The following is a 14,443-nucleotide window of genomic DNA, read 5'->3' as shown; positions in this document are numbered from 1 at the left end:
CGCACGCAGCTGCCTCTCTACTTCCTTTCCACCATCTGTGAAAGACAGTGAAGGACATGACCGCACAGGTCACGCCGCTCATAAGCCCCGCCCCCTCCTGACTGCCATTCCTCCAGCGCCACATCCCGCCCCATTGCCATTTTGGCGTCCGGGCGCTCTTCTGATTAGCCAATGGGATTAGAGGAGCTTGAAGAGTGACATTGGTATAGTCCAATAAGGTTTGTAACACCTCCCCGTGACGTTACGCCTTCCTCTTTTGTACCCGCCCCAAGAGGTAGAGCTGCTGAGTGCGCCGTCTGCCCTGCTGCTCTCTCCTTCAGCTGCCGCCATGTTAGGAGCTGTCGGCCGCTGCACTGCGCGGGCCCTGAAGGCCTTTAAGCCCTCCGCCAGCTCTCAGCAGCTCGGACAGACCCTGCTGAGAGCCTCCCCTGCAGCGCTGCACGCCCGTAAGTAGCCGCCGGCGGCCTCTCTGGCTGTGACCTAGCGGTGTCATTGTGGCCAGGCCTGTGCTGTGCGGGGAGGGCCGGAGCCCGCCGCCCGAGTATGTGAGGACTGACAGCCGGGTGTGTGCTCGGCGGCGGCCTCATCCCCGGCTGACCTTGTGCTCGGCGCTGCCCCGCAGTGCGCACTGCTCGCCGCTCCCGGGACACATCACCGACCAGTGACCTTGTGCTCGGCCGCAGGGCGCGCTGCCCTTGTGTACAGCAGCGGAGGCTCCGCCATGTGCAGCGCCATTGTGGGGAATACCTTCCCGTGTCCGGGATCACTGGCGGCTCCATTCACTTCTATGGAGACAGCGGGCTCAGCTGTGGAGCAGCACACCTCCTCCTGCCTGGGGGTCGCGGCCCTGTGTCCTGGGAGGGGACCTGCAGACCTCGGGCACGGGTGGCCTTCTCTACCCATGGTCCCTGGGGCACAGACTGGCGATCTGTCAGTAATGCAGCAGGCTCATGCCTCACATGTAACTGTGCTTCTCGCTGCCGTCTAACCGTCTTTATTTCTCTTCCCAGGTAGAGACTATGCAGCCCCCGCTACAGCGGCCAAGCCGGGCGCAGCCAACGGCCGCATTGTCGCAGTCATCGGAGCCGTGGTGGATGTCCAGTTTGATGAAGGCCTGCCGCCAATCTTGAATGCTCTGGAGGTCCAGGGCAGGGACACCAGGCTGGTTCTGGAAGTAGCACAGCACTTGGGTAATTGATATAAATGTAACCCTTCTGACGTCCGTTACTTATAAATCCCTATACTATCACGTCATGAAGGTTTGACCCTGTTCTCCTTGACGATGCTGATGTCCTCGAAGACTTGATGACCCCATGATTGGGCATGTTACTGAAAAAAAAATGCAGTGTCTGTGGCTTAGTATCATAAGATGGTTCTGCACCTCAGCCTTGATGTAGGGTCTGCTGGAGCAAAATGCGCCAAATTAAGTGTTCCCATCTCCAAGCTTCTATCCCAATGTGTATTAATATTAGGGAATTCCTCCAATTAGCAATGTAGTATAGTTTTTCTGATTAGCTATGTCTTTCCTCATGAGCAGGCATTGCAGGACCCTAAGTATCCATGGTTACATCCACTGATGGTGGCATAGTTACTAGTAGCGTGTGCATGTGCGATGCCTGCACATGAGGAAAGAGACATAGTGAATCATAAACTGTACACTTCTAATAGGACATATTTGCTGATACTATTATTACACATATTGGGATAGGATCTTGGAGATGGGAATACCCCTTTAGGAATTTAGCATATCTCTGAGCACCCATGTGTCAAGAGTAAAATGTGGTTGTCATGGACTAGAGTAATTCTAGGCACTTCTGTGGGGTAAATTACGATACATTTGTTGGCTCACTGTTTCAAACACTGATGAATTGGTGTCTGTGGGACAAGTCATTGTATACACTGGATAACATGGGTATACCTGGAAGACCTCCTTCTGTGATGATCAATCATGACTTTCGTTCTTCTGAGTCTTCTGAAGCAACTTGTTAATCTGAGAAGGATGTGATCAACAGCTCAAAATTACCAATTCTTTAGATATTGTGGGGCTTATGCTGTCCCATAGTAACTAGTGACCAGGAGATCTGTGGGCAAATCCTTGGCTTGAAGGTGTGCATTTTTTTTTACATGGACCTTTCCTCTTGGAATAGGTGAGAACACTGTCCGTACCATTGCTATGGATGGTACCGAAGGTTTGGTCAGAGGGCAGAAGGTTCTTGATGCTGGCACACCAATCAGAATTCCTGTCGGTCCTGAGACCCTTGGAAGGATCATGAATGTCATCGGTGAACCTATCGATGAGAGAGGCCCTATTACAACAAAACAGTAAGTTCAAATTATTATTATTTTTTTTTTGTTACTACACTTCTGAGACTTTTTTTTTTGTTTTTTTTAAGCTTTGTGGGAATTAGTATGTTGGCTCTTATTTTCTCGGCATACAATTGACAGATTCTCTTTAGTTATGTTGATAGACATTGTACCCCTAAGTTAGTAGTATGGTGCTTAAATGCTGCTGCCATCGGTCCTTGATCAGACTTGCCAAGAGAGGAACGACAGTGGCAGCTTTGGTTAGAACTGAATTCTGAAAGTGGTTCTGCCACAATGGATATTTACCACTTCTGTATGGGATGGATATTAAATGTCTGACTGCTGGGGACCTCCTGCTGCTAGATTACTGATCCCATGCCCCTTTTAGCTTCACTACCACTGTTCTTGGTGACTTTCATTAGCGATATAGACATTGGGTTAACCAAGTGCCTGCTGCTCCCTACTTCTGTTGTGTAGTGATGGCCTACATTTCCTTGTCTAATTTCTTATGTCTTCATGTCCTTGCAGGTTCGCTGCCATCCATGCTGAAGCCCCAGAGTTTGTTGAAATGAGTGTTGAGCAGGAAATTCTTGTTACTGGAATCAAGGTGGTAGATCTCCTTGCCCCCTATGCTAAAGGAGGAAAAATCGGTATGTCGAATGTTAAGTGATTTGTTCCTTCTAATGATCTTATCTTTCATCTTGTGTGTGACATCTGGGACACTTAATTTCATATGCTGTTCTAAATAGAGTTGATCCTGCATGTACAAAAATGAACATAAAGTACACAGATGGTAATTACACCTGTGTAAAATGTCACTTTAACAGCAAAGTTTAATAAAGTATAAAAAGGCAATCTTTAAAGGGAACCTGTCACCCCCAAAATCGAAGGTGAGCTAAGCCCACCAGCATCAGGGGCTTATCTACATCATTCTGTAATGCTGTAGATAAGCCCCCGATGTATCCTGAAAGATGAGAAAGAGGTTAGATTATACTCACCCAGGGGCGTGCGGTTGGTCCCCGTCCGATGGGCGTCCGGGGCCTCCCATCTTCTTACAATGACGTCCTCTTCTTGTATTCACGCTCCGGCGCAGGTTTACTTTGTCTGCCCTGTTGAGGGCAGAGCAAAGTACTGCAGTCCGCAGGCGCCGGGAAAGGTCAGAGAGGCCCTGCGCACTGCAGTACTTTAATCTGCCCTCAAGGGGCAGACAAAGTGCATCGGTGCTGCAGCGTGAATACAAGATGTCATCGTAAGAAGATGGGAGGCCCCGAACCGCGGCGCCCATCGGACCAGAACCAGACAGGGACTGCCCCTGGGTGAGTATAATCTAACCTATTTTTCTCATCTTTCAGGATACATCGGGGGCTTATCTACGGCATTACAGAATGCTGTAGATAAGCCCCTGATGCTGGTGGGCTTAGCTCACCTTCGATTTTGGGGGTGACAGGTTCCCTTTAAGTCTTTAAACACGTTACCACATGGCCCAACCTGTGGTATCTGGCCTACAAGCTGCCCAAGAATGGTTTTAAGAGACCTTTTCACCGGTTGCATGATATAATTGTGTAGAAAAGAGGGAGTTGGGAGCCTAAATGCCAGTACTAAGCAAGGTATTCAAATAATATAAAAGGAACATGTAAAGTATAACAATCCAAAAAGAAAGTATACAGACCAAGTATGCACTTGACTAGGGGTACAGCACACTGGCAAAGTCTTTTGATTTGTGTTAACATGTTGTTTTCAGACTAGCTTCATTGGGTAGCATACACAGATGTATCTTACTTGAGAAGGTTTGTGTCCATCTTCAAAATGCATTGTAATCTCCAGCTTCATAATAAAGTAATAACTCATCTTACGGTCTTTAGACTTGTCAATCTTCGGGCACTGGCAGACTAGTAAAGAGTGCATCAAAATCCATATGTATTGGTATAAACCAGCCCCTTCTACTCGCCTGTCGTAGAGATGGTGAGCTGTATGAAGACCATGTGTAATGAAAGGCAGCAGTTATGTTTCCCCACACTTTTTGGCAGATATTTGTTCACTGTTTTTTGCAGTTGCTAAATTGTCATGTCTACAAGCACTAAACACAATGTTAAGGTGTCTCCTGGGTTCTTTTTCATGGAAACTGCTTTGTCCTGTAACTGTCTATTTCACACCCTCCTAAAGTTTCTTATGATGAGTTACTTTGACTTTCGTTCTTCTGAAACTTCTGAAGACGTCTAATCAATCTGAAGAAACTGTTAAAGAATGACTCTGCATCACGTGTTAATTTTGATTTCTTGTCAACTTTTTTTTTTTCTTTTTCTCCTATCTTTTCCTTTAAGGTTTGTTTGGCGGTGCTGGTGTAGGTAAAACTGTGCTAATCATGGAGCTGATCAACAATGTGGCTAAAGCCCATGGTGGTTACTCGGTGTTTGCAGGAGTGGGAGAGCGTACCCGTGAAGGAAACGACTTGTACCATGAAATGATTGAGTCTGGTGTCATTAACCTGAAGGACACAACATCAAAGGTTTGCTCAGTTTTTTTGAGGTTATATGTTAATATATACAGCACTGTTATATGCAGAGCCCCAGTTTTGAGCAGTTTCCACAAAGCTTCAAGCCTCTGCACATCCATGCACCAGATACTGCATGGGAGAGGTTATTTCATGCACCTACTATTAGTGTGGACTTGCGCCATAACGCCGAGTGATACTGTAGTGGAGTTGATGAGTTTTGTCGAGCAAGACCTCATGTGTACTCGACTTCTGACAAATCTTAAAATGCAGCTTTCTCATGGTCTGTCACTCTATTAAATCATGGCTTTATCTATAGCCAAGTAGGAAGTCACATCTTCATCTGATCTAGGGGAACATGTCTCCTTGAGACTGTCGAGGCTGTGTAGGGGGATTTATAGGCTATGCAGTGCTTCGTTTGGGAATATAAAGATCCAAATAGCCTCTTCAGAGAGTAGGAGGGCTAGCACTCTAGTTCCACCCATTAGGGGTAGCAATCCTGTGTCAGTAACGACCCTCTAACAAGCCTGATTATGTGGCTTGGAACTAGACTTCATGTTCTTTTCTTCTCTGAAGAGGCTATTACCATGTTGTCATCTAGTACAGTTTTTGCTGTCATCAAAGGATGTGGCTGACATAGCACCCTCTGCTTTGTCTCCATGTCATTTACCTGATTTGGCTGTTTGCATGCTTGTTACTTGACAGGTTTTTATATATCTTTTATTCTTTCCCCATCCCTTTCATAGGTAGCCCTGGTATATGGACAGATGAATGAACCACCAGGTGCCAGAGCTCGTGTTGCGTTGACTGGTCTGACTGTTGCTGAATACTTTAGAGATCAAGAAGGACAAGATGTGCTGCTTTTCATTGATAATATCTTCAGGTTTACTCAGGCTGGTTCAGAGGTAAACCCCCAGTCTTATTTTATTTTTTTTTTACATTTGGTCCAAATCATAAATGCTAAACTTTTACTTTTCTCTTAGGTATCAGCCTTACTGGGTCGTATTCCCTCTGCTGTCGGTTACCAACCAACCCTGGCTACAGACATGGGTACTATGCAGGAGAGAATTACCACCACAAAGAAGGGATCCATTACCTCTGTGCAGGTTTGTATCCGGCTCCTGAATTAAAGTCTCTAGGCGTTGAAAAGGTATTTAAATTTAAAAGGTGCTATATAAAATACCACCCCCATCCCCCTTAGTGCAAAGTTAAGCAACTTTAAAAAATGGTCTACATTAAACTTTACTATGTCGCTGCTACAGAGTATAAATCCTTTATCTAGCGGAGTGCTCTGTAAGGCTATGTGCACACGTTGCGGTTTTTGCTGCGGATCCGCAGCGTTTTTGACGCTGCCGATCCGCAGCAGTTTTCCATGCGGTGTACAGTGTTAACCTATGGAAAACAAAAACTGCAGTGCACATGCTGCAGAAAAAACCGCGCGGAAACGCAGCGGTTTATTTTCCGCAGCATGTCAATTTTGTGCGGAATCCACAGCAGTTTTACACCTGCCCCATTATAGAAACCCGCAGGTGTCTAAAACCGCAGTGGAAACTGCACAAAAAAAGCGATAAAATCCGCAGTACTTTTGGCACTGCGGATTTATCAAATCCCCTGCGGAAAATTCCGCAATGGAATCCGCAGCGTGTGCACATGGCCTTATAGTTAGAAATCTATGCTCTCCCACACCCTTCTGTTAGATGTGGCAACAGGGAGAGGTTGGGGTCGTACAACGATCTCCACAGCATGGACCGAGGCGGAAATATAGCAGAGGAATGCCTGTGGAAAAGGTGGAACGCGCATGAAATATCGGATTACTCACCGGTAATGCTCTTTTATAGAGCCCACGACAGCACCCACTGAGAGAGGGGATCCGCCCCTAGGAACAGGAAACCTACAGAGAGATAAAAGGGGCGGCCCCCCCTCGCTCCTCAGTTGTTTTACAGAGAAAAAGGAGGAACCGCCGCCAGGTTTTTTAGTTTACCAGGTTTAGGCATATATACATATTTACAACTTCATATCATATTACTCTATCATATACATCTCCCTATTAAGACACCACGTGCAACTAAATAAAGAAAAGGGAGGGAATCGAATGGGTGCTGTCGTGGGCTCTATAAAAGAGCATTACCGGTGAGTAATCCGATATTTTCTATTCGCCACGACAGCACCCACTGAGAGATTTTCAGAGACTATATAGTGGGTGGGTTAACTGAATCAAGAACCGAAACCCCAAAGGTTAGGTCAGAAGCAGCAGATAGATCTAATCTATAGTGTCTATAGAAGGTGTTTGGTGAAGACCAGGTTGCAGCCTTACATATAAGGTCTATCGGCACATTCGCCCTCTCTGCCCAGGAGGTCGACACGGCTCTTGTGGAGTGTGCTCCCACATGCATTGGAGGATCTCTTCCTCCAGCTTTATACGCCAGGATTATGGCATCTCTAATCCAGCGTGATAGCGTGTTCTTTGTAACTCTGGAACCCTTGGTTTTCCCCTGGAAAGAGACAAAGAGAGCCCTACTCTTCCTCCAGTCCCTAGTCCTTTCTAAGTAGGCTAGAATAGTTCTCTTAACATCTAGGGTATGAAGCCTGGCTTCTTCTGGAGTCGAGTGGTCTTCATAGAAGGTAGGTAACAAGATCTCCTGGGATCTGTGAAAACTAGTGGCTACCTTAGGGAGATAACAAGGGTCCGTCTTTAAAATTATTCTATCAGATGTCACGGATAGATAAGGAGGGTCAATAGACAAGGCATGGAGATCACTCACTCTTCTAGCGGATACTAACGCTACTAACAGTATTGTTTTTAGCGAGATGTTCTTTAATGAGGCCTCATGTAGCGGCTCAAACGGGCTTTGTGTCAAGGCATCTAGGACCAGAGATAGATCCCACTGAGGCACCTGTGGTATATGAATAGGTTTTGATCGTTCACATGCTGATATAAAACGAGAAACCCATCTATCTCCCGCCACATCATAACTAAAGAGGGCTCCTAGAGCTGAAACCTGGACTCTTAGAGTATTTACAGACAGTCCCAATTCAAGTCCTTTTTGTAAGAACTCCAATATTGCAAATATAGGAACTTCAGCGGAAAGTTGTGCAGTATGAAATTGAAGGAATTTTTTCCAAACTCTGACATAGATTTGGGTAGTGGAAGGCTTTCTACTCTTCATAAGAGTATCTATAAGCCCACTGGAAAAACCCCTTAGAGTTAGTAAGTGCCTCTCAAATTCCATACCGTCAGATTCATGCCTTTTACCCGAGGATGGAAAAACGGTCCCTGAGACAACAGGTCCTTGGTCTGAGGCAGGATCCAAGGGTCTGTAGTCGACATCGCCCTGAGCCAGGAGAACCATGGCCTTTTGGGCCAGAATGGGGCTACCAACAGAACTCTTGCCCCCTCCTCCCTTATTTTTCTTATTACTATAGGTAATAGATTCCATGGAGGGAATGCGTAGGCCAGGTCGAATGTCCATGGCACCTGAAGGGCATCGAATATGTCGGGGTTGTCCAGTCTGCAAAGGGAAGCAAATGTTTTGACCTGACGGTTGGACCTTGTTGCGAATAGGTCTATTTGTGGCACGCCCCATCGGTCTGTTATCAGCCGGAAAACCTCTCTGCTGAGCATCCATTCCCCTTGATGAAGGGTATGGCGACTGAGGAAATCGGCACGAAAGTTGTCTATACCTCTGATGTGCACCGCTGACAAGGACAACAGATGACTTTCGGCTAACATCATGATGTCCGAAGAGACTTTCATAAGATTTTCTGACCGTGTACCTCCTTGATGATTTAAATAGGCTACTGCCGAGGTGTTGTCTGAGAGGACCCTTGTGTGAGAGCCTCGTAGCTGGGGAAGAAAGTGGAGTAGGGAATAATATATAGCCCTTAATTCTTTTACATTAGAGGAATTAGCTAATTCTGACCTGGACCAAAGGCCCTGAACTACCTGATCATCAAAATGTGCTCCCCAGCCCTCCGGACTAGCATCTGCTGTCACTATGGAAGAAGGGGTAATGACCCATGGTACCCCCTCTGATAGATTTCCCCAATCTAACCACCATGTAAGGGAGTGTACTACCTCTGTCGTTAAGAAAATTGTTCGATCTAAATGTACCCTATTTTTTGTGTCCTCCTGTAATACCAATTTTTGCAGCTGCCTGGTATGGAATTGAGCCCATTTAACCGCAGGGATACATGATGATAGTGAACCTAACAATGACATGGCATTTCTCAGTGACATATAACGATTTTTGATAGCTAAATCTACCTTACTAATGATCGAATGCTTTTTATCATCAGGCAACCAACATTTTTGGTCTACTGAATCCAAGAGGAGACCTAAAAATTTCTGACAAGTGACGGGTTGGAGTCTGGATTTTTCCCAGTTAATAATCCAACCCAGCCTTTGTAAAGAGGATACCACCTCCTCCAACCTTTGCTCACACTGTAAGAAATTTTTCCCCACAATTAGTAGGTCGTCCAGATATGGGATGACCAATGTGTCTTTTAATCGTAGGAAGGACATTACTTCCAAAAGTAACTTAGTAAAGACTCTAGGAGCCATAGACAGACCAAAGGGCATTGCTCTATATTGAAAATGACGAACTTGACCGTCTATAACTACTGCTACCCGAAGAAACTGCTGGTGCGACTGGTGTATAGGAAGATGATAATAGGCATCTTTGAGATCAAGTACTACCATGTAACAGTTAGGGAACAAATTTTTAATGGCTGATCGAATGGATTCCATCTTAAATGTTGTGGGTTTTATGAACATATTTAGTTTTCTTAAATTGAAAATAGTTCTATAGGATCCGTCGGGTTTTGTAATCAGAAACAAGGGGGAGTAGAACCCCTGCCCCGATTGAGATGATGGAACCTCTATTAAGACCCGTTTTGCAAGAAGGGACTTAACTTCTACTTCCAATGCTTCTTGTTGTAGTTTGGAGTTTAGGGAGGTGAGCCGAAAGGAATCCGGAGGTTTTCGGATGAAGTCTAGGGTGAGGCCTGAGGATATTAATTTTATGGCCCATGGGTTAACAGTTATTTCTCTCCACTGATTGATAAATCCCAGTAGTCTACCGCCCACTGGTGGAATAGGGTTCCCGGGATTTTTCGGCCGGTTTGAAGGGACGTTTGTTAAATAAATTGCCTTTCTGCCTGAAGTCTTTGTTCCTCCATTGCTCTTTAAAGCTTCCCTTTCTGCCAAATGCTGGCCTCCTAAATGCCCTTCTGTAAGCAGGAACAAAGGGATTAGGAAAACCTTTTTTACGCTCACCCGCCTTAGTGAGTATCTCATCCAGAATAGTTCCAAAGAGGTACTCACCCTGACAGGGTATGGCACACAACTTGGCTCTGGACTGGGCATCCCCCTTCCAGTTCTTTAACCATAAGGCTCGGCGGGCAGTATTTGCGAGGCTGGCTGTCCTGGCCGCCAGGCGGAGAGAATCCACGGAGGCATCGGATATAAATGCCGCAGCGCTCTTAATTAAGGGGATGGCTGCCCTCAATTTCTCTCTAGATATACCACTCTTGATATTCTGGTCCAGCTGGTCTAACCAAACCAGCATAGATCTACTGGTACATGTGGTGGATATTGCCGGCCTAAATGCAGTGACACAGGCCTCCCATGATTTTTTCAATAGTGCATCCGATTTCCTATCCATGGGATCAGATAAGGAGCCTGAATCTTCCACTGGTAGGGAAGAACGGCGGGAAGTGGATGCGACAGCCGCATCGACCTTTGGAACTTTAGTCCAGGTGTTTAAATCTTCGTCCTCAAAGGGGTAACGTCTCTTACAGGATACTGGTGTAAACCCCTTCTGCCCCTTGCTCCACTCTTTTTTAATGAGGTCTTTTATAGTCTGGTTTACTGGGAATACGTGGCCCTTTCGCTGAGATAGACCTGCGAACATAACCTCCTGGGCCGTTTGGGGTTCTTTAACCTCCGACACCCCCATCGTTTTCCTCACTGATTTAACTAGACTATTTACTCCCTCAGTCGGGAAACAGACATATTCCTCTTCATCTGAGGAACCAGACAAGTGGGAGACGTCTGAATCAATTTCCCCACTTTCCGCCGACGTGTCAGCATTAGGTGAGGATTTTCTCCTACTTCTTTTCTCAACACTGCCTGAGGGACCACCACTCAACGATTGGAGTTCCTCCCGAATCATGAGCCGTATTTCGTCCATTTTAACGGACTCCTCCTGCCGCAGGGTATTATCTATGCATGCCTGACATAACGTTTTTGAATAAGAGTCAGGCAGGGGCTCAATACATATAGCACACTGCTTGTGCTTGGTCTTCTCCTTGCTTTTTGCCTATAGGGACATGAGCAGAGGAGACCAATGTAAGCTCTGAAGGAGCTGAATACCCAAACATTCTGAAGCATACTATACCGATTGTTGGGTGGATCGTCCGGTCTGGGATGTGGAACGGGATGATCTCCTTCCTGATTTTTCAGTGGAATCACTCTTCCTGGAGTGTCCACTATTCTTTTTTGCAGCATTACCACTTTGCTTTTGTGGCTCTTCTACAGGGTGCTCACTGACTTCCTCGTGGGACGACATAATGCGCACTGTTTTTCCCTTCCTATCGGACCTTTATAGTGCGCCTATCAATCCAGCCCCCCAGCAGCTGCAACCCATTTTTTTTTTTTTTTTTTTTCATTACCTGCCTCAGGACACCTGCGAACACCGCCAGGAGGAATCCAAGATGGCGGTTACCCCGGAAATGCAATGCCGACCTCCTGGGGTCGGCCATACTACATCCGGGATTCCGGACGCACTGCGCATGCGCCGGCGTCTGCCGCATTTTTCCGGCATTACAACCCCACACATCGTACCTGAGGGACCGGGGGGAGCCACCGCTGTTCCGTGCCACACCTTCCAGACCGGGATTGACCAGGTAACCATACCGCCATGGTCGTCCTTCCACAACGATGTCCCAGCAGGGAGATCGTTGGACTTTGCAGGCCCCACTATTTGGCCGCTGCAGACGAGGAGGGAACCAGCAGGAATCCTCGACTCTGCTTCCACTCGCTCTGGAGCCCCTGCCGCTCAGCAGAGACGTACAGGCGGCGTCCAGGCGAGTTTTTTTTTTTTTTTTTTTTCCAGACACCGCTGTTCAGTGTCTACAGAGATCTTCTCTGTGGGCTTCCTTCTAGGAACAGGAAACCAACTGAGGAGCGAGGGGGGGCCGCCCCTTTTATCTCTCTGTAGGTTTCCTGTTCCTAGGGGCGGATCCCCTCTCTCAGTGGGTGCTGTCGTGGCGAATAGAAAAAGCAAATTAGTTTATTAGAAATGGCTGTGATAAATGTGTGGGTCTCGGCACTCAGCATACAGACCTTGCATCCAGCCAGTATTAATAGACTTCACCCTCTCCTTCCCCCACAAGCGAGATCCCAAACTACAAACTGCATTATAAGGGGGCTTGAAAAGCAATGAATGAAGGCAGTGTGACATTTAATGCAGTTTTAGTGAAAATAAACGCTTGGAGAAAGTCAAGTGTCCATAACTTAATTAGGTAAATGTCTTTTATGCCCCACAAAACCCTCACAGGGTTGGTTTTACTATTATGTGTACAGTTTTACACAGTGCCTGAAATGATGAGTAACTTCAGACTTTCGTTCTTCTGACTTTGCTGAAGCCATATTTTTCTATCTGAGCAGGCATTTATATCTGATCACTATTCTTGTGTAGTAAAAAATATAATTTATAAAACAAAATTTGACGTGTTCCTCCTTGTGTTCTAGGCTATCTATGTGCCTGCTGATGACTTGACAGATCCTGCCCCTGCTACCACATTTGCTCACTTGGACGCTACCACTGTATTGTCGCGTGCAATTGCTGAGCTTGGAATCTACCCAGCTGTGGATCCTTTGGATTCAACCTCCCGTATCATGGACCCCAATATCGTGGGCCAGGAGCACTATGATGTAGCTCGTGGTGTGCAGAAGATCTTGCAGGTTTGTTCTGTCTAAAATAAAATAACTTGTGTGCCTTTTTCAGCATTGTTAGGCTTGAGTTATGATTCCTATTTATTATTTTTTTTTTTATAGGACTACAAGTCACTGCAGGATATTATTGCTATCTTGGGTATGGATGAATTGTCAGAGGAAGATAAACTTACTGTAGCCAGAGCCCGGAAGATCCAACGTTTTCTGTCCCAGCCATTCCAGGTTGCTGAAGTCTTTACCGGACATATGGGCAAACTGGTTCCACTTAAAGAGACCATCAAGGGTTTCAAGCAGATCCTGCACGGTAATATAAATGTGGCAATCAATTTATTTATAATCAACCTGAATTGTTTGCTATAGCCAAGACTAGATCATTGATGGAACCAGTCATTCCTAAAGTTGATGTCAGCCCCTACAGAGTTGTAGAGTGTCCCAGTGATATGACAACTTTAATTTGTGTGAAGAGAACTGATGTTGCCCTGCCAAGGCAAATTTACAACTAACTTTTTTTTTTTTTTCCCTCATCCTTGCAGGAGAATACGATAACCTGCCTGAACAGGCTTTCTACATGGTAGGCCCTATTGAAGAAGCCGTAGCAAAGGCTGAGAAACTGGCAGAAGAGCACTCTTAAAGACTTGATAAAATGTTTCCATGAAAGCACTCATCCACAACACCTTCATCCTCAGTAATGCTTTTTGCCTGTCTGTAATGGATCCTGTCGGCAAAGCGTATTTAAAATTTACAATAAAACTTCTGTGTAAAGACCATGTGTGAGATAATGGCTTCATAGTGAACATGCAATCGACTGTAGCTGTATGAGTTTAAACTGAAATAGTTCTAATCCCATGTTCAATCTCTTGTGAGCCTATATAGCTAATGCACCCCATGTGGTATATTACCCTTAATGGGATTCTGACAATCGCCAAATTGCAAATTAAACTGTTAAATATAGTAGTCAATTTTCCTACATAATCTATATCATGCCTGCAATATATAGATGGATACAAATGTATATAAAGTGTTGTAGTAACTCTCTCCTGGAGCTCCATGCACAATGCCTTTCACTTCTCTGTATCATTGGATGTGTTGATGAAAGGGAAATTGCCCTGCGATACCCTGCTGGCTTCTTCAGTCAGTGTTCCCATTTCACGTTGCTGTTTGCGTTCAGGCAGCACTCGCTTGACTAATCTGAATAAGGAACTTCTGATAATGCAAAATGAAGGGTTGTAATGGTGCATTGAACCCTTGGCTACACCAAAGGTGCACTGAAGCCTCTTTATTTACATATGCAAATACAGGGAGTCTTCAAAGTAATTGCAACAATGAAATAAAATCGTACCTGTATAATAAGGTTTAAGTTCTCCAATACAACTTTTGAGTGGTCTATTCTGCAAAAGCATTCCATGCTTGCACTTGACATTTACTTTGTAGGCTCAGGATTTAGAATTTCATACCTGAAATACTTACCGTATATACTCGATTTTCAGCCTTTTTCTCTAGTAACCCCCCACGACAGCACACCTGGAGGATGTTACCCCTTTCCTAATAGGGACAGGAAATGACAAGAGGTTAAATAACCCCTCCCTCATCCTCCCCTCAGTGTTCTTTCCTGTCCCTACTAGGGATGAAGAGGTCATCCCAGGTGCACTGTGCCGGCAGCGGTCACCGGGGGGGAATACAGATAGTTTGGC

The 14,443-nt window shown here is 45.7% G+C and overlaps 1 protein-coding gene and 3 non-coding genes across 4 annotated transcripts; all 4 read left to right on the top strand.

The window, feature by feature from the left end:
* Positions 1 to 248: 248 nt before the first annotated feature.
* ATP5F1B (ATP synthase F1 subunit beta) lies at positions 249 to 13,517 on the top strand. Its single transcript, XM_077297619.1, has 10 exons — positions 249 to 446; positions 1,011 to 1,190; positions 2,148 to 2,322; positions 2,833 to 2,954; positions 4,626 to 4,810; positions 5,542 to 5,700; positions 5,779 to 5,901; positions 12,549 to 12,761; positions 12,855 to 13,056; positions 13,286 to 13,517. The coding sequence occupies exons 1-10, from the start codon at positions 329 to 331 to the stop codon at positions 13,381 to 13,383; spliced, it is 1,575 nt and encodes a 524-aa protein (XP_077153734.1). The 5' UTR covers positions 249 to 328; the 3' UTR covers positions 13,384 to 13,517.
* Positions 1,930 to 1,999, top strand: LOC143764106 (small nucleolar RNA SNORD59). The gene has a single exon (XR_013213066.1). It is a non-coding gene; the product is annotated as a small nucleolar RNA SNORD59 (small nucleolar RNA).
* LOC143818657 (small nucleolar RNA SNORD59) lies at positions 4,468 to 4,538 on the top strand. The gene has a single exon (XR_013224651.1). It is a non-coding gene; the product is annotated as a small nucleolar RNA SNORD59 (small nucleolar RNA).
* Positions 12,393 to 12,465, top strand: LOC143764107 (small nucleolar RNA SNORD59). Its single transcript, XR_013213067.1, has one exon. It is a non-coding gene; the product is annotated as a small nucleolar RNA SNORD59 (small nucleolar RNA).
* Positions 13,518 to 14,443: the final 926 nt, after the last annotated feature.

Source organism: Ranitomeya variabilis, chromosome 3 (genome assembly GCF_051348905.1).
Source record: "Ranitomeya variabilis isolate aRanVar5 chromosome 3, aRanVar5.hap1, whole genome shotgun sequence".
Lineage (NCBI taxonomy): Eukaryota > Metazoa > Chordata > Amphibia > Anura > Dendrobatidae > Ranitomeya > Ranitomeya variabilis.
The sequence above is the reverse complement of the archived record's forward strand: the minus strand, read 5'-3'. Positions and strand labels throughout refer to the sequence as shown.

What these genes read in the sequence shown, in the direction of transcription:
- ATP5F1B (XM_077297619.1), top strand. Translation starts at nt 329, where the DNA reads ATGTTAGGAGCTGTCGGCCGCTGCACTGCGCGGGCCCTGAAGGCCTTT. An exon ending in CCCTGCAGCGCTGCACGCCC is followed by an intron (nt 447 to 1,010) that starts GTAAGTAGCCGC and finishes TTCTCTTCCCAG; the next exon opens with GTAGAGACTATGCAGCCCCC. An exon ending in TGCTAAAGGAGGAAAAATCG is followed by an intron (nt 2,955 to 4,625) that starts GTATGTCGAATG and finishes TTTTCCTTTAAG; the next exon opens with GTTTGTTTGGCGGTGCTGGT.